The sequence below is a fragment of the Acomys russatus genome, chromosome 25, assembly GCF_903995435.1.
Source record: "Acomys russatus chromosome 25, mAcoRus1.1, whole genome shotgun sequence".
Classification (NCBI taxonomy): domain Eukaryota; kingdom Metazoa; phylum Chordata; class Mammalia; order Rodentia; family Muridae; genus Acomys; species Acomys russatus.
The window spans coordinates 49064319-49084507 of NC_067161.1; the positions used below are offsets into that span (position 1 = coordinate 49064319).

The following is a 20189-nucleotide window of genomic DNA, read 5'->3' on the forward strand; positions in this document are numbered from 1 at the left end:
AACAAACAAAAAACCCAAAAAAAACAGAGAGTAAAGAGTAAGAAAATTTGACATCAGGTTTTTTAAAAAGTGCACATCAATGACAAAGATCAGTAAAGCTGCAGCAGTGTTCTTGGCACCATGATCAAAGACTGTGGGGTGGGGGAGAAATAGAAAAAGTCTAAGGGGGTTTGACTGTTAGACTTGACACCCCCCCACACATATACACCCCACCTCACCCCACATACACCCACATGCACCCACCCCCCACAAACACATACACACCCTCACACCTCTACACCCACACCCCACACCCAGACCCACACATTCATACCCCCCACACCCCCACACCCCATACACATCCCCCCACACCCACACACATCCCACCCTATACCCATACACCCACACATACACACCCACATCCATACACACCCACACACCCCACACCCACATACCCACCCCCCCCCACATCCACATATACCCATACCCCCCCACACACCCCACACACACCCCACCCCCCCACACACATATACCCACACACCTACACACCCACACCCCCATACCTACACACACACACAACCCACACACCCTCACACACCCACACTCACATAGACCCCCACATACCCACCCACCCCCATACCTACACACCTCCCCCCACCCCCACTCACATCTCGCCCCCCCACCTCCCGCCAACTGGATGGAGCGCCAGAGAATGGTGAGAGTGAAGGTGATTGGCTCCTTTGAACTCCAGAATCTCTATTAGTCACTTTTCTGTTGCTGTGTTAAAATGTCAAGACCAAAAAGCAATTGTAGAAAGAGTTTACTTTGGCTCACAGTTCCAGAGGGACAAGAGTCCACTGTGGCAGGAAGGCATGGCAAGCAGCGGGCATGGCGGCAGGAAGCTGAGAGCTCATGTCCTCAAACACAAGCATGAAGCAGAGACAGCAAACAGAGAGGCAGCTTTAAACTCTTAAAGCCCTTGATAGATGCGGTGGCGCACGCCTTTGCTCCCAGCACTCGGGAGGCAGAGGCAGGTGGATCTCTGTGAGTTCCAGGCCAGCCTGGTCTACAGAGGGAGTTCCAGGACAGCCAGGGCTATACAGAGAAACCCTGTCTTGAAAAAAAACAAAACAAAACAAAAGAAAATAAACCGTCAAAGCCTGACCCCAGTAACATGCTTCTTCCAGCAAAACCTGTTAACCACTCCAGAAACAGTGGCACCAACAGGAGACCAGGTGTTCAAATATCTGAGCGTACAGGGAACATTCTCACTCAAATCAATACAGACCTGGGTGGTAGTGGCAGACACCTTTAATCCCCGCACTTGGGAGGCAGAGGCAGGAGGATCGCTGTGAGTTTGCGGCCAGCCTGGTCTACAGAGAGAGAGTTCCAGGACAGCTAGAGCTATTACACAGAGAAAGCTTGTCTCAAAAAAACAAAAACAAACAAATCAAATCAGTACTGAGACAGACAGACAGACAGACAGACAAAGATCTCATTATTCCAGGATCAGAAGAAAGTCCCGTGACCCATCCTCAAAAGCAAGAATGATGTAAGTAGGACTCAGGATAAGTAGGGGTTACAGGGTTAGCTTAACATGGGGGCCCAGAGGCAGTCTAGGCCGACACCAAGTCTCCGCTCCTACACAGGCACGGGAAGGGGGGGGCTGTTTCCTCAGTTAGCCAGAATCAGACAAGCCCAAAGGTTCTCAAAGAGGAAAGTGCAGCTGTGGGAAGACTCGTGGAGCTTTGCAAGTTAGAGCAAAAAGGCTGAAGGAGCTGCAGGTGTGTGGGGGCATGGGGTGGGCGGGGCAGTCTTAGTGGTCTGCACCTGGTAATGGTTAAAATTTCACTGAGTTTGGGCTGGGGTTTTATTTTCATTTTATTTTTATTTTTTTGTTTTTTATTTTTCCTGTACTGAGGTGACGTGAAGTGCTTCATACCAGTTTGAGCATTCACAATCATTAGGGTTTTTTTGGTCTTGTTTTGTCTTGTGTGTGTGTGTGTTTGGATTTTTGTTGTTGTTGAGTTTCTTTGTTTTGTTTTGTTTTGTTTTGTGTTTTGGTTTTTCAAGACAGGGTTTCTTTGTGTAGCCTTGGCGGTCCTGGACTTGCTTTGTAGACCAGGCTGGCCTCGAACTCACAGAGATCCCCCTGCTTCTGCCTCCCAAGTGCTGGGATTAAAGGCATACGCCACCACGCCCAGCGTGTGTGTGTGTGTGTGTGTGTGTGTGTGTGTGTGTGTGTGTGTGTGTTTGATTAGATTATTGGTTGATTCTTTTGAGACAGGGTCTTATTAGACTAAGGTTGGTCTTCAACTCTGGATTCTCCTACTTCTACCTCCAAATGGTGGAATTATATACCTAAGCCTCCACCCGTTAACCATTTGTTTCGGTGGTTTGTTTGTTTGTTTGTCTTGTCTCATTTTTGCTCAGTTTTGTAAACAAGGTCTCACATAGTTAAGGCTGAGGATGAACTCCTGAACCTCCTGCCTCCAGCCTTCAAGTGCTGGGCTCACAGCAAGCATCCCCATGCCCTGCTAGCAGTCCTTAGCTTTTACGTTTTAATTTAGTGAAGTTGTAATCCTTAGTTTTTAAGTCAGTAAGGTAAGTGAAGGCGGAATTTAGCTTCCTGTCAGTTTACAGAGGAAGCCATTACTGACCCAGATGCAGCCACACATTCATACTGGGTGGCAAACACCACGCGCCACTCCCCCTCCCCACCCCACCCCCGCCAACCCTCCAATCCACAGCCAAATTAGGTGCATTGGGCAAGCCTTGAAGGAAAAGTGGACCAAAACAGGGCTAGGATGTAGCTCAGTGGTAGAGTGCTTGCGCAGCACGCACGGAGGCCCTGGGTATGAGAATTAAAAAATTACTGAATCAGTAGCTAGCTGATTGGCCATTTTGGAGGAAAGCCTGTGACACACTCCCAAATGATTTGAACTGATAAAATCTTTGTTCAGTTGAGAGAGAAAATGCGCTCGGGGTGGGGGGCTGGGGAGCTGGGGTTGTCTGTAGCCAGTTCTCATGACTTGGACACCATTGAATTCACCTATGGCACGTTTTATTATGCTAAGTAAGACTTCTTTTGACTTGCACTTTTTAAGTGTCTGTATCCACCTCCTCTAGAGAGGGCAGTGTTGGTTCAAAGCCAGCTAAGAACGTCAGGAGTGCATGCACTCCCAAACAGGGCAGGCTGTAGGTTAAACTTCCCGTTTGGTGCATACTGTCTGGGGCTGTGGGGGCTACCAGGACTGGAATATATATAGTAGTATTCAAGGTCACATCTCTTCTAGGGGCATCTTACATGTGATGAAACAGTTCGAAGGTCTGGGAGCCAAAATATGTTTCCCTGGGGGGGGGGGCGGGGGTGCCCATGATAACCCAATAAGATGAACAGAAGGATTATAGATAAAAGTGCAGATGATAATAGCTAAGCAGGAGGGGAGGTGTGAGTCCGGTGATGGTCAGATGGGACTGGGATTTCATTTACGATAAACAGGACCAACTCTGGACCAGTTCTAAGGACATGTTGTTCACCTCATTCTTCATCCAGAATCATCCTGGACCTGACAGTGTCCTTCTCCTGAGACAGCCCAGGGGTCCGTCAGGATCTGTGGCTTAGCTTGAAACGCGCCCAGCAGACTACGTGGCGCCACTCTCAGGTGGCACAGGTGGGGCGCAGGTGCACCAGGTGCTGCAGGTAGAGCCAACAGGTGCCTGGGCTCCGCCCCCCCCCCCCCCCCGTCGCATCTCACTCTTGGGGCGGGGCCACTTCCGGGTGAGTGGCCGGACGCGGGGGGCAAGCGCCCGTTGGCTAGGTGATCTACGGCGACGCCCGGGGCTGGAGACGCAATCTGGCTTGCTCGGAACCCTGAGCCCGTGATCCTCCCTCCCCGGTACATGGAGCCCCGCGCGCCCGGTGTCCAGCACGGTCCTGTGCTCTTCCGGGTCTGACAGAATCCCGCAGCCATGAGCCCCAACCCGCAATGGGACGTCCCCAGGGCGATAAGGGTGGCCAGGCTCTTCCATCTGGTGTGCGGGATCCGAGATGCCTGTGTGACCCCGTTCCTGACCCTCTACCTGAGGCAACTGGGTGTGGCCGCGCCCTTAGTGGGCATCCTCATGGGAACCAAGCATCTGATCACAGCCTGCTGGACTCCCTTCTGCGCCTTCCTGGCCAAACGCTACCAGAAAAGGAGACTGTTTCTGACTGGCTCGTTGCTGGGCTCCACAGGAGCCAGCCTCCTGATGGTGTTCGTCCCACCGGTGGACAGAAATCTGGGCAACCACTTTTGTAACGGAAGCCGTAGAGTGGCCACCACCGTCCTACCACTGGGGGTCCCAGAAAGTGTGACCATGATCTCCGCCCAGGGGTCAGTCCCAAACCACTGGGCAGGAGCACCCAGCCTCCCAAGCAGCAGGCACAGGAGAGCCCTGGACACTTCTGGCTTTCCAAATGCATCTGGTAAAAATCAAGGACGAACTATTAGCGGTCTGCAGGCCTTTCGAGTGGACTCTGTTGAAGGAGCCAGGATCACTACCCAAGCTCTGCATCCTGTCACTTCTGGGTTGAAAGATAATTCCCAGGTAGGGACTTTGGAGGTGGGCAATGCTACCTTGGGTCTATTTCCTGGAAGTACAGCCCTTGGAAGTTCAGTCACCTCATCGAAGGCCCAGGGGGATGCCCAGAGCCGCGATCACTCCTTGAAAAGGCCGCAGTGGACCTTCACCCTCTCCTTGGGGTTTGTGGTTTTCTGGGAACTGCTGGCAGCCCCTCTGGAGCAGGTGGCGGATGACAGTCTTTATGAATACCTGGATTTTGTAGACGCCACTGACCGGAACAGAGACTTGTGGGTGTGGAGACTTTTGGGTATGTCAGCAGGTGTGTGCAGCATCGCAGCCTTGGTGGGACATCTGGAATGCATCCTCATGACCAACGGTCCTCAGGGCGTGATTTATTTTTACAGCTACTCACTGCTCAGTATTCTGGCCTTAGCAGTGAGCACTGCCTTTCCCGTCCCCACCAACCAGCAACAGGGGCGCAGCTATAAAACCACCAAAGCGCTGTCCCTCATAAGGGGTGACACCCGCCTCATCCTCCTCGCCTTCACTGTCTTTTGGATAGGAGCCGTTGCCAGTACTGTGCAGAACTTTTTGTTCTGGCACATGAGGGACCATGGCAGCAGGGAGCTGGTGATGGGTTTCTCGGTGGCTCTCGGCTTCCTCGGAGAAATTCTGTTTCATCCGTTCAGAACTTGGTTGCTAAGGAAACTGTCTAGGGTGGGTGTGCTGGGGCTGGGGCTGGGCTGCCTGGCCCTCCATCTGTTGTATTACTCTTTCATCTGGAACTGGTGGTCTGCCCTCCCTGTTCAGATCCTGAGTGCCATCAGCAGTGGCGCTCTGTGGTGGGCTGTGGGGACGTCCATAGAGAACCTGGCCTCCTCTGGCACAGAGAGGTCTCTGAGCACCATTCTCCGAGGTCACTTTTATGAGAGTGGCTGCAGCTTCGGCAGCTTTGTGGGGGGCTTTGTCCTAATGCGCTTCAGCATAGCCGGCCTCTACCGAGCCTGTTGTCTGGTCCTGCTGCTTTGGCTGGCCTTGTTCCTGTCAGTCCAGCCCAGGCTGCCCCAAGAGCAGAGGATCAACTACTCAAAGCTGCTAGCTATGGAAGGCAGTGACACTAGTGACGCTGAGCCGGGGTCGGAAAGGGACTGGCTTGTGAAGGCCATGAGGGAGGAACACATGGACTGGAAGACCTGAGAGGTGAAAGCAACCGTGGAAGGGCCAGGACTCCTGCCCTGGGCTGCTGGGAGCCATAAGGGAGTGAGGCCAGCCACAGCTTTGCCAAAGGCACAACAGTATCTACTCATTGCAAGATTTTATTTTGTAGTAAAAGGAGATTTTTACTTTCTTATTTTTTATGTGTTGGTATACGTGTGTGTTCATGAGTGCATGTGGGTGCACACATGCCTTCATGTACATGTGTGACACGCAGGCCCTAGGACAACCTCAGGTGTCGTCCTCGGGAATGCCGTCTACCTCTTTTGAAGCAGGCGAACCCGGAGTTCACTGTTTGACAAGAGTGGCGAGTCAGCAAGCAGCGGGGCCCTCCTCCTTCTTCATCCACCTCAGTGGGGTTACACACACCACCACCAGCATTCTTACATGGGTTGTAGAAATCAAACTCAGGCTCTTGTGTTTGCAAAGACAGCTTTAAAATCTCCCCCAGACCAAGATTGTATTTTATTGACATGAAAACTTTCAGAATACAGGGGAAGGACACATCTGCTTTTGTTTAAAAAAAAAAAAAAAAAAGAAAAAAGAAAGAAAGAAAAGAGAGCCCCTTTGTGTTTGCTGATTTTGACCTAAAGGGCTTTGTTTTTTTTTTTATGTATTTTATTAATTTATTCATATTACATCTCAATTGTTATCCCATCCCTTGTATCCTCCCATTCCTCCCTCCCTCCCATTTTTCCCTTACTCCCCTCCCCTATGACTATGAACGAGAACATTATGGTGGGTAGATCTGGGCCCAGGGGTCCTGCTCAAACTATGGCACCAGCCAAGGACAATACATGCAGTAAACTTTGAACCCCCACCCAGATCTAGCCAATGGACAGGACATTCTTCACAGTTGAGTAGAGAGTGGGGACTGACTTTCACAACAACTCCGGTGCCCCATATTTGACCACGTCCCCTGGATGAGGAGGCCTGGTGGCACTTAAAGGGCTTTCAGTGTACATCTCTGGTACAACTGGACCCAGAGGTGGAGCAGGGGCAGGAGAGAGGACATTGAAAGGGCTGCATGAGGACGGCCACAGGACCCGCGGTGCAGTGGGTAGAGGGGGTGCTGAGGACCCGCGGTGCAGTGGGTAGAGGGGGTGCTGAGGACCCGCGGTGCAGTGGGTAGAGGGGTTGCTGAGGACCCGCGGTGCAGTGGGTAGAGGGTTGCTGAGGACCCGCGGTGCAGTGGGTAGAGGGGTTGCTGAGGACCCGCGGTGCAGTGGGTAGAGGGGTTGCTGAGGACCCGCGGTGCAGTGGGTAGAGGGGTTGCTGAGGACCCGCGGTGCAGTGGTAGGGGGTTGCTGAGACCGCGGTGCAGTGGGTAGGGGGGTGCTGAGGACCCGCGGTGCAGTGGGTAGAGGGGGTGCTGAGGACCCGCGGTGCAGTGGGTAGAGGGGGTGCTGAGGACCCGCGGTGCAGTGGGTAGGGGGGGTGCTGATGACCCCGCGGTGCAGTGGGTAGAGGGGGTGCTGAGGACCCGCGGTGCAGTGGGTAGAGGGGTTGCTGAGGACCCGCGGTGCAGTGGGTAGAGGGGTTGCTGAGGACCCGCGGTGCAGTGGGTAGAGGGGGTGCTGAGGACCCGCGGTGCAGTGGGTAGAGGGGGTGCTGAGGACCCGCGGTGCAGTGGGTAGAGGGGGTGCTGAGGACCCGCGGTGCAGTGGGTAGAGGGGTTGCTGAGGACCCGCGGTGCAGTGGGTAGAGGGGGTGCTGAGGACCCGCGGTGCAGTGGGTAGAGGGGGTGCTGAGGACCCGCGGTGCAGTGGGTAGAGGGGGTGCTGAGGACCCGCGGTGCAGTGGGTAGAGGGGGTGCTGAGAACCCGCGGTGCAGTGGGTAGAGGGGGTGCTGAGGACCCGGGGTGCAGTGGGTAGAGGGGGTGCTGAGGACCCGCGGTGCAGTGGGTAGAGGGGGTGCTGAGGACCCGCGGTGCAGTGGGTAGAGGGGGTGCTGAGGACCCGCGGTGCAGTGGGTAGAGGGGGTGCTGAGGACCCGCGGTGCAGTGGGTAGAGGGGTGCTGAGGACCCGCGGTGCAGTGGATAGAGGGGTTGCTGAGGACCCGCGGTGCAGTGGGTAGAGGGGGTGCTGAGGACCCGCGGTGCAGTGGGTAGAGGGGGTGCTGAGGACCCGCGGTGCAGTGGGTCAGTGGGTAGAGGGGGCCTTCCTGGAGGTAGGGACGACACTGGCCTAATCCTAAGAGCTGTGCTGAGGGCAGATAAGAGTGGGACCGCTCCCTGAGCCCCACCCCCAAGTTTATCACTCTCAAATGTATGTGCCACCAGGAGAAGGACACTGAGACCCACCCCCCCCAATCGCGCCCTGCAAGAGCACATGGAGATTGTGACATCTGATTTGATTAGGTGGTGGCATTACTGAACTCGTTCTGACCCCCAGGCCTTTGTTCCAGAGGCCGTTGTTTTTTGTTGTTGTTGTTTTTTGTTGTTGTTTTTTTGCGACAATCTCTCTTCACAGCTCTAACTGTCCTGGAACTCACTATGTATACCAGGCTGGCCTCGAACTCACAGAGATCCGCCTGCCTCTGCCTCCCGTGCTGGGATTAAAGGTGTGCACCACCACGCCCAGCCCCAGGGGATGCTCTCCTGGAGGACCTGGGTTTGAGTCCCAGCATCTGAAACTCCAGTTCAGGGGATCTGATGCCCTCTTCTGGCCTTCATGTGTGTGGGGGCTTCATGCATGCGGCACGCAAACATATGTGCTGGTAAAAACAAAAACTGACAAAAAATACACATAAAATTATTCAAAATTAAGAAGGTGTGTGCTATTGGATTTAGGAGCATTGCTGTAAAAAGTTTTTCACAGATAGAGAAAAGGAGGTACCCACTGGCTGGGATATTTTCTAGGATCTGTCTTTTTCCAGTTCTTTCTACGAAGCCTTACAGTATAAGAAACCACCTCTGCCATCAACAGACTCATTTGTCTCACATCAGATATCCAGGGGGAGGGCAACCCAGAGCTAATGGGTGCTCAGTGATGGCAGAGAGGGCCTGTAACCCTGTCATCACAGGGCCCTGACCATGTCTGCACTCATGGTGAGAACACAGCTACCTCATCGCCAGACCCCTGGTCAGTAAGAATAGGGAAGACAAAGCAATAAGAGAAACAGAACCAGAAAAGCAGAACCCTTCCCAGCGCTCCATAGCTTCTGTTTAAACTGTGTTATAGAGCCAGCCCAACCGTAAGGGAGTCTGAGAAGCTGAGTAATATATACCGTGGTGGTGATGGTGGTGGTGGTGGTGGTGATGGTGGTGGTGATGGTGGTGGTGATGGTGGTGGTGGTGATTCTGGTGATGGTGGTGGAGGTGGTGATGGTGGTGGTGGTGATTCTGGTGATGGTGGTGATGGTGGTGGTGGTGATGGTGGTGGTGATGGTGGTGGAGGTGGTGGTGATGGGTGGTGGTGGTGGTGGAGGTGGTGATGGTGGTGGTGATGGTGGTGATGGTGGTGGTGGTGGTGGAGGTGGTGATGGTGGTGGTGGTGGTGGAGGTGGTGATGGTGGTGGTGATGGTGGTGTGAGGTGTGTGATGGTGGTGGTGATGGTGGTGATGATGGTGTGATGGTGGTGGTGATGGTGTGGTGATGGTGGTGGTGGTGGTGGTGGTGATGGTGGTGGTGGTGGTGGTGGTGGTGGTGGTGGTGGTGGTGGTGATGGTGGTGGTGATGGTGGTGGTGGTGGTGGGTGATGGTGGTGGTGGTGGTGGTGATGGTGGTGGTGGTGATGGTGGTGGTGATGGTGGTGGTGGTGGTGGTGATGGTGGTGGTGGTGGTGGTGATGGTGGTGTGGTGGCGGTGGTGGTGATGGTGGTGGTGGTGACGGGGGGTGGGATGGTGGTGGTGATGGTGGTGGTGGTGGGTGGTGGTGATGGTGGTGGTTGATGGTGGTGGTGGTGGTGATGGTTTGGTGGTGATGGTGGTGGTGATGGTGGTGGTGGGTGATGGTGGTGGTGATGGTGTGGTGCGGTGGTAATGGTGGTGGTGGTGGTGGTGGTGTATGGTGGTGTGTGGTGGGATGGTGGTGGTGATGGTGGTGTGGTGTTGGTGGTGATGGTGGTTGGTGATTGGTCGGTGGTGGTGGTGATGGTGGTGGTGATGGTGGTGGTGGTGGTGGTGGTGGTGATGGTGGTGGTGATGGTGGTGGTGGTGGTGATGATGGTGGTGGTTGGTGGTGGTGGTGATGGTGGTGGTGGTGGTGATGGTGGTGATGGTGGTGGTGATGGTGATGGTGGTGGTGATGATGTGTGATGTATATGTGAACCCAGGTGCACATGTTGTGACACAGAGCGTGGGTAGATGTCAGAGGACACCTTTCTAGGGTCATTTCTCTCCTTCACCGTGGATTCCAGGGCTTGAGTCAGGTTCTCACTCTGCCAGCTCAGCCATTGCCCTGGCCTGGGAGCCAAGTCCTTTCATCCTGGCACAGTGGCACCCCAGACAAATTCTGGGTTGTAGGAGGAAGAAGATGGGGGTGGGGCTATAGTGCCATCAAGCGGATCACCTTCTGCAGACACCCTGATTCCTGCCATTCTGGTCTGCTCTATTCACCCAAGCGAGCCAGGTTCCTCATAGAAATGACTTCAGCCATTTCTCTCTCTCTCTCTCTCTCTCTCTCACACACACACACACACACACACACACACACACACACAGAGCACCTGAATGGATAGATCAAATTTTAAATCTTCAGTTTGTGAGCTGGAGAGATGGTGTACTGGGCCACTCTTTCAGAGGACCTGCACCCATATGGCGGCTCACAAACATCTGTAATTCCAGGAACAGAGGCTCTAACACCGTCTTCAGGCCTCTTCAGGCACCGCGCACAGATGTGGTAGACCGGCATGCACGAGGCAAAATAGTCACACACATAAAATTAAAAAGTTTTATTTTAAATCTTGCATTTACAAATGAGAAAACAAAATCTTAGGAAAATCCACATTGGGTCATGGGCTGAGACCACTGCTCATCTCCTTATCTCAAATGTGGGCCATTTTCTTCTGTACCAGAACCTTCCAAGCTTAGCTGTCCCTCATGGTCTGAGAGTATATAGGGGGGAAAAATGGACTCCCAGGAGCCATCAGGGCCTCCTGGGAGGGAACCAGAATCTGCTATCTCAACCCCAATCCCCAAGTGACTCTGATGCAGTTAACCAAGCCCTGTCCACTTGGTTCCTCTCCTTGGCTGTCTGCCTCACCAAATGCTTTCCTGGTTGCCACAGGCCAAACATCGTCATCTGTGCTAGCTCATCTCAGCTTCACTCATGAGATGAGGTCACCATAGCATCTTCTGTTTACAGATGACAAAGCTGATGGGTGGGTAACGTATTTGAGGTCCCACAGCCAGCAGGTGCCAGTCAGCCTTCAGCTTAAGTCTGGTGGGGCAACCTTAGACTTCTTTTTCCCTTCGAAGGTTGGAATTCTTTCTTTTGAGGAATTCCCTATTACGTATGTTCAGAGAGTGTGGGACCTATGCCGTCTGTCAGAGCAACACCAACAGGAACGCTTCCCTGGGGTATGGAGCTAGTGATGCCACTCTGTGTGGCTACCAAAGCTTGAACGCCATGTTGCTGCCATAGCAAAACCTGGCTGGGAGTCAAGCTGACAACTTGGAAGGGAAGGGCCGACTAAGAAGGGACACATGAACAGGACGACGCAGAATGAGTTCAACACTTACGCAGTGGGTATTTCAAAAAGCGTGGGGCAGGCAGGTTGCCTGAGTGCGGATGTGTTCAGAAAGAAGGAAAAAAAAAACCCAAAACACCTCATGGAGATTGTGAAGTAAGCCAGCATATGGAAGGAGCAAGTGCAGGGTCAGAGACTCAACTTTGAATTGTGACTTACACTCTGCCAGTTCCTCTGTGACCATTCAGTCACACAAGTGTCAAATGATCAAAGTCAGTGTCATTCTTAGCTCTCAGCCTGGTGGCTCTTTGATGTGGGAAGCCTGATGATACTCTGACAAGTCTTGGTTCCGGCTAAGCAGAAAGCAAACTGCCACGTTCACAGGTCTTTAGAGTGAGCTTTGTGGAGTAGGTAATCCTAGTGGAGTGGATGCCAGGGAAAGTGGTCAAAAGGACTCTGCAGCCCCACAACTGTAGAAAATTATGACAATTATTGCCACTCTTAATTAGCAACCCGGGGCTCTTGGGAGCTCTGCAGTCAAAAGGCCTGCTTAGCTCTGTTTGATCTTAAATTCCCTCATATTTTTGGCATCACAGCCTCTTCTCATTTGCCACCACCTGACAACATTTGCAGAACTAGTGCACTGAAGTTAGCAGGTTCCAGGTGACCTGGTGCTTAGGGACAAATCTGGGCTTTCAGACTAGCAAACCTGCCTGGCATTGTGCTAAGCACTCGACAGATTCATGTTGTTTAGTCAGAACACCAAGTTTATGAGCTGAGCTATGACCATGTTATGAGTGACATGGCTAAATTTTAGAAAGGTGAAAGTTCAACATCGTATCTGTTGGACCTTGGAGGTTGTACTCTCAACTGCTATACTAAACCAATTTAGATAAGTGAGAGGCTACCTTGGGCAAGGAGCGGTTATCTGGGGTAGGAACACAGCAGGGATAGCTTGAGTGTTGGCATAGAAAACAAGGCTGGGGGTACGTGAGTCAAAAAAGGAAAGAAGGCCGTGTACCGGCTGAACTTTGCCTCTGTGCCAGATAACCACATGCAATGATGTTTGCAATTCTCTCAAGCAATGTCCAGTTTACAGCCAGGAAAACTGAGGCTCTAAGAGATTCACTGGTTTAGTTGCCCAGGATCATAGTAACTAGATGGTAGATCATGGCTGGGACGCAGATACGACGCCGTAAATCTCATAGCCTTCCGTTAGCTCCCCTGCCGCTGGGAGGGGAAGACTTCAGCAGCCGATGCGGTTTTTACTGTCTCCTGTGGATTGTGTTATGAATGGTGAATCTAAGCTACACAGGGTGCTGAGGGCTGAGACATCTGTTTTGGACTGACTGGGGCAGTGTCCGTGAGAGAAGGCACTGCCTCCTGAGGGAAAGTACTAAACGGCAGCAAAGTTGACGGAAGTGAGTCCCACGGGAACAGTCAGGACACTGCCCTGGTTAGCCACTAAATACTGAAACAATTATGCACCCATACACCCGAGAGCTGCCAGTACAAGATCTGAGAGCAACGCATAGGCCATAAAATTAAAGGCACTGCAGCGTCTGAAGAGGCAGCTCGATGGCTAAGAACACTTGCTTCTTTTCCAGAAGACCAGAGTTTAGTTCCCAGCCCCCATCTTGGACAGTTCACAACTGCCTGTGTCCCCAGCTTTAGGGACTATGATGTCTTCTCACCTCTGTGGGTACCTCCACACACCCGGTGCACACGCATGCATACACATAAATAACATTTTTTTTTAAATTAAATGTTCATTCCTGCTCTCCTAACCTGGCACCAAGACTCCGGTGTCACAGTCACACTGAGCCCAAGCACAGCCTATAGGCTAAGCCACCTGTTCTCAAAGCTGGGACCTGCGGGTGGTGGGTAAGTCCCAGAAGCCTCCTGTGGGAGTTGATGGTTGGGACTCTATCGTAGGTAACTTCAAGTGTGAGGGCCTCTTCCTGTGGCATTCCATAAGGTTTTGCTCAGGTCAAGCAACCCCCACTGGTTGCAACCTGCACCCCTCTGAGCTTTGCTAGGAATTACAACATCCTCCTAAGCCTGGAGAACCGTTTTCTACCTCTCCCCTAGAGGTCAGAGTGTATAAGGTGGGCTGAAGAGGACTCCTAAAAGCAATGAGGGCAGAAAAGAAAATGGAGCTGGGCCAGGGGATTGGAGGCTGTCCACTAGGGGGCACCAAACACACTAGAATTCTCACTTCCACTTCCAGGGCAGCCTGGTCCCAGGCCCTTCCCAAAGCTCCAGCTCCCAGCGGCCCTCTGAAGTGAAGTGCTCCAGCTCTCCGGGGCTGCAAGTATAGGAAAACAGGAGATGGAGAGTTGGGTTAGATTTGTGAGAGGCAGGAAGTGAGTCAAAGAGAGGGATCTGAAAGTCCGTAATGCGGAGCCTCAGTGGGATTGGCCGGTAAGAGACAGGCCGTGATGTGATCAGCTCCGTTAGCTCCGAGTGAACCTGGGTATCCCTTCCTGAGGACCCAGGCTATCAGAGTAGGCTGGGTCCATGCAAAAGTTAAACAGGAGAAATGACAGTATGTATCCCGTGAGTCTCCTAGGATGGTTGAGGGGCCACATGAGGTCAGATAATAAGCCAGTTTCACAGACTGTGGCTCCCTGTTCCCCAGGCCCTTCCAACATCAGTCCCCCCAGCTTTTGGTGTGAGTGATTTCAAAGCGGCTTCATGGTGTCGACTACAAGTCTGATCTTACCAAGTGTTCTCTGGATCCTCCACAAAATGGGGAAGATGGGATTTGTTGCCAAACAAGTTAAAGAAGATCCAGATTCTCTGAATTAAAATCCCTTGCTTTGGGGGCGGGTGAGATGGCTCAGTGGGTAAAGGAGGTCAGCGCCCAGGCTTGTGGTCAGGGGTGTTTGTGCAGAGCGCATGAAGAGCTAGAAGTAACAGAAACACAGCCGAGCAGCCTGTGCTAAGCCCCAATACGTTTGTACTCTTCAAAATTCACCTTGGGATGAAATGCCCGTCGTGGGAAGCTGAGAAGGTGGGAACTTAATCTAACTGTGGTGCTTAGAGGTGGGACCTTAAGTAGATAATTACGATTACATAACATTATCAGGGTGACTTTCCCAAGGTGGCCTTAAAAGGAGAAGAGGGGTAAGCACCCACACAAGTAATACCCTGTGCTGGCTCCACGTTGACACCGGGAACACACTTTCACTTGCTTGCATAAGCCTGAGGACCTGAGCTTGGCCCCTGGAACCTGCTTAAGGATGGGAAGAGAGAACTGAGTCCACAAAGTTATCTTCTGCCTTCCACAAGTGCACAGTGCCGCATGAGCTCCGTGTAAACTATACTCGTAGTCACCGGCACCACCATGATCACCATCACCACCACCACCACCATCATCATCATCATCATCACCACCTCCACCATCACCACCACCTCCACCACCATCACCACCACCATCACCACCATCACCACCACCACCACCATCACCACCATCATCATCACCACCATCACCACCATCACCACCACACCACCACCATCACCACCACACACCACCACACACACCACCATCACCACCATCAACCATCACCACCAAACCACCACCACACACCACCACCATCACCACCATCACACCACCATCACCACCACCATCACCATCACACATCACCACCATCACCACCATCACCATCACCACCACCACCTCCACCACTACCACCATCACCACCATCACCATCACCACCACCACCACCATCACCACCATCACCATCACCACCACCACCTCCACCACCATCAACACCACCACCATCACCACCACCATCACCACCACCATCACCACCACCACCACCACCACCATCACCACCACCACCATCACCACCACCACCACCACCACCATCACCACCACCATCACCACCACCATCACCTCCACCACCATCACCACCACCACCACCATCACCATCACCACCACCACCACCACCATCACCACCATCACCATCACCACCATCACCACCACCACCATCACCATCACCACCACCACCACCACCATCACCACCATATCATCATCACCACCACTACCACATCGTCATCATCACCATTGTCATCCTCTTTAAAGAACACTACCAGCAGAACTACCAACCAAAATAACCCTTTATGACTTACCCAGTCTGTGGTACTGTACTATTAGCCACGTAAAAGGGCCTAATACAAATCATGTTGTTTCCTCTTTAACCCAGAGATAATTTAAGGTAGGGGTGTGTATGTGTGTGTGTGTGTGTGTGTGAGTGTGTATGTGTGTGAGTGAGTGTGTATGTGTGTGTGAGTGTGTGTGTGTGTATGAATATGTATGTGTGTGAGTGTGTGTGTATGTGTGTGTGAGTATGTGTGTGAGTGTGTATGTGTGAGTATGTGTGTGAGTGTGTATGTGTGTGTGTGAGTGAGTGTGTATGTGTGTGAGTGAGTGTGTATGTGTGTGTGTGTGTGTGTGTGTGTGTGTGTGTGTGTGTGTCTTGGGGGCAGGGCAGGAACACAGAAGTTTTGCTTTTGTTTTGAGTCAGGGTCTCTCTACATAGTCCTGGCTGCTCTGGAACTCACTGAGTAGACCAGACTGGCCTCATATGTTCAGAAATCTGCCCGCCTCTCCCTCCCAAGCACTGGGATTAAAGGTATGGGCCATCACCCCCGGAAAACCATTTCTCAGCACCACAGAATTTTTAAAGTGCTCTCTCTCTCTTTATTAAATTTTTACTTCATTTCCTTATACTTGAACTATATGAAGTGTCATTTCGTTGTAATTTTTTTTGTAGGTTGTGGACATTTTCTCTGTTAGATATAAAATGTACGTGCATGATATGATTGTATTATTCAAATATCCTATCTTACTTATTGTCATGGCCTGGACATGGTTTGAGTGAGTCCACCAAGGGGCTTGGAGTTGGAAGCTTGGCTGCCCTCTAGTGATATTAAGAGGGGAATGGAGCCTTTAAGAGACGAAACATTGTGGAAGCTCAGAGGTCAGAAGATTGGCCCCATGCACTTTGACCTCCTATCTCAACCTGTTCTCCCTCTCCCCACGTGTGTGTGTGTGTGTGTGTGTGTGTGTGTGTGTGTGTGTGTGTCACACAAAACACAAGCTCTCACCATGTCATCCACCCCACCATGCACAGGGTGGGGGTGGGGTGGGCTCGACACAGGCAGCGCTACATTCCCTGGACTCCAGCCCCCAAAACTATGAGCCAAATAAAACTCTTTCTTCGTAAGTTCTGAGGCTCAGATATTTGGGTAAAACTGACTAATGTGCCTATGTTTAGTCTTCTTGGTTCGTCATGTTCTGAAAGAGGCGTGCTGTGTAACTGTGGACATAGCGGTCCCTCCTGTTTCACTTGGTTGTTGTTTCATGTAGCTTGAGACCGCATTGCTACACCATTACGTGTTCCTATGTTTATGGTTATTTCTTCTTGTTTTGTTACTCACCTCACTCGTTATTGAACTCACTCTGTAGACCAGGCTGGCCTCAAACTCAGAGCTCTCCCTTCCTCAGCCTCCTGAGTGCCTGGATTAAAGCCTTGCGCCACCACTGCTGGCCTGTGGCTATTTGTTTGACTCACAGATTCTCACAAAACAGCCTCGGGAGTGCCACCAAAAGCGATCAACACCCAGCCATACCTCAGCTGCCCAAGGCTGTAATTTCGGTCGCAGAAAACATGAGTGTGGCCAACAATAAAAGTTTACAAGGAGATCTTCGAGAACTGGAAAAGCCCTGATATTTTTTTAAAAAGCTCTGACATTCCTGGGGATCTAGAAGGCTCAGTGTGTCTGAATGATCAGGAAAGACATTACATGGGAAACCGTCTCAGTCACCGCTGCCTGACCTGAGTCCTTATGCAAGCTGGAAGTGAAAGCTATGGTCATCATATGGCTGCCTAAGCTGACTGAGTGCCCTCGGATGCGTAGCCCTTTGAGAAAGGGTGGAAGACACACAGACAGGGCATTTAGGTAGATCTTCAAACCAGTCATTGGCTGACCACTAAATTATATTGACCTAGGAGTGAATCCCAGGGGACAAAACTTAAAAATGAAAATAAGAACTTCTTAAAAGAAAAAAAAAAAAAAAAAGCTAATTGAAATTCTCTTACACACTGCAGAGAATATGAAATGTCCAAAAATAACTCAGAAAACTCATGAAACAAGCCCCCCAGCAACAAAAACAAAACCCAGAACCCATCTGGGGACAAGACTGCAGAGTTATTAATAATAAATATCTAAATGTTGCATCCTCAACAGAGAGAGAGAGAGAGAGAGAGAGAGAGAGAGAGAGAGAGAGAGAATCATGGCATATATATGTGTGTATATATCACATCTGATTTAGTAGATGGACTTTCAAATCAGTCATTATAAATATATATTCAAAGAACTATAAAATTTCATGTCAAAGGCATTAGAAGAGAGACAATGTCTGTTCTAATAAAGAGTACAACAAAGCATTAGAATTTGCAAAAATACAAAAAATAAAAATAAAGAACCAAACAGGAATTTTCGAGTTGAAAAATATAACAGCTGAAATGAAAGCTTCACTGATACCAGATTTGATGGATCAGAAGACAGAATCAGCAAGTCTTAAGACTGATCAGTAGAGGGGCTCCAAGCTGAGGAACAGAGTGAAAAGAGAATAAAGGAACAGAGCAGCTTCGGCTCTAGAGGTCTGAGGGAAGCCAGCGGCCCTGAGCCAGGGAAAGTCAGGACAGAAGCTTCCAGGGGCTTTAATGGAGGAGCCAGGGCACTGGAAACTCAGTTACACAACGTGACCCCTGGGCTAGTGGCTCTGGGTTCTTACCTGCAAATCCAAAAGTGGAGTTTCATAGATAACAAAGGGTGAGTTTAGAAAGGCTTTGCTTTTAATCCCAGCACTCAGGAGGCAGAGGCAAGAAGATCGCTGTGAGTTTGAGGCCAGCCTGGTCTATAAAACGAGTCCAGGATGGCCAAGGCTACACAGAGAAACCCTGTCTCAAAAAACCAAAAAGAAAAAAAAAAAAGTCTTTGTATAAAGCAATAGCTATAAAGCCTTACCAGTGAACATATAATGAAAGGAGATGCAATCTGTATGGCAGTAATAAACACAAGAGGAGAGAAGTAGATGTATATTAAAGCAAAATTTCTGTAGACTATACAATCTAAGTTAGTTTTAGTGCCAAGTGATTTTTTTTTAATTCTAAAAATTACTTTATTTGTAAGTGTGTGGGTGTTTTGCCTGAGTGTACATGTGCAGCACTTGTGTGCCTGATGCCCCTGGAGGCCAGAGGGGAGTATTGGACCCTCTGGGTTTGGAGTTGCACGTGGTTGTGAGCTACCACGTGGGTTCTAGAAGTCAAACCCTGGTCCTCTGGAAAAGCAGTCAGTGTTCTTAGCTGCTTGTGAGGCCAGGGAGCCATGGGACTTGGGAAAGCCAGCCCTGAGCAAGAGTGGAATTGAGGTGATGTCCAAATCCCACACATCTCATCCTGAAATTGTCAGGAATAAGATCTCTCCCCTCATACCCTGGGCCCATGTGTCCGGGCACACATAGCCCTGCACGAATATCGCTATGCCCCCACCTTTGTTCACCGCCTCCCCAGGTCACATAGCCTGGTAGTCAGGTTAATCGGTCCTCTCTCCTTATAAGGTCATAACCAGCAGCACCTGAAATTCCTCCTTTTTCAAATGAGGCATCCTGAGCACCCTAGCCCTGGCCCCAGCCAGTGATGCATACTCACTCTGAAAGGCCCTACCCACCCACACCCACACCCAAAGTAGCCTTTGTCCCTACCCCACCACCCCCATACCCCCCACCTCCCCACCCCCCACCCCACCCCCACCATTAACTGAGCTGTCTCCCAGGCTAACAGCCACCTGAGGTCTGTTCCACTCCCAGGCCTTCCCCCTCTCAGAATCAGCCAGTAGTGATCCCCCGCCAATTGGGGCCCTGAATGGCAACTGCTGAGGCATTCATTGCTCCAGACCTCAAAGTATATATGTTTTTTTTTTTTAATTGGCTAATTTATAATAGCCAGAACAGCTACTAAAGAAGAAATGTGTTAAATGCCTTCAAGGAAGATCTTGGTTTGGCTGCTGTTTGAGAGTTGGCATGCTCGGCAATAATTTTAACTCATGGACACATTTTATTAGGAGCTAGAATGCATGTTGCAGATTTAGAAATTTTCTTGTCCTTCAACCCACTGAAAGTGTTTCTCTGTTGTCATCTTACTTCTGAGTGTGATGTTTAAAAACCCGACGTCATTTGTGGGTGTTGTTTCTTTTTTTTTTAAAGCTTTGTAGAGCTGCCATGTGGGCGCTGGGAGTTGAACCCGGGCCCTCCAGTGGAGTATCAAGTGCTCCTCACTGCTGAGCGCCATTTTCCTAGCTTCTCTGAAAGCTTTTAGAATTTTCTCTTTATTCTTTATTCAGCAACAAAATAATAGTATATCAGCCAGTGCAGTAGCACACGCCTGTAGTCCCAGCACTCGGGAGGCAGAGGCAGGCAAATCTCTGTGAGTCCGAGGCTAGCCTGGTCTACAAAGCGAGTCCAGGACAGCCAGGGCTGTTACACAGAGAAACCCTGTTTCAAAACAACAACGACAATAACTACTTAACAAAGATATGTAAGACTTGGATAAAGAAAACTTTCAAACAATGTTGAGAAGCAAAAAGACTGGTACACGTGAAATGAGAGCCTTTGCTTTGTTTGACTCGTTTTGCTGTTTTGCTCTTGTTCTTACTTTTATTGTGCTTTTAAGAGATGTTCTTGGGTTTATCCGGCCCAGGTGCACCTGGTGCCTGTGGAGGTC

The 20189-nt window shown here is 50.9% G+C and overlaps 1 protein-coding gene across 1 annotated transcript; it reads left to right on the top strand.

The window, feature by feature from the left end:
- The first annotated feature begins 3800 nt into the window (after nt 1–3800).
- Nucleotides 3801–5872, top strand: Mfsd6l (major facilitator superfamily domain containing 6 like). The gene has a single exon (XM_051167675.1). The coding sequence runs from the start codon at nt 3952–3954 to the stop codon at nt 5740–5742; it is 1791 nt and encodes a 596-aa protein (XP_051023632.1). The 5' UTR covers nt 3801–3951; the 3' UTR covers nt 5743–5872.
- Nucleotides 5873–20189: the final 14317 nt, after the last annotated feature.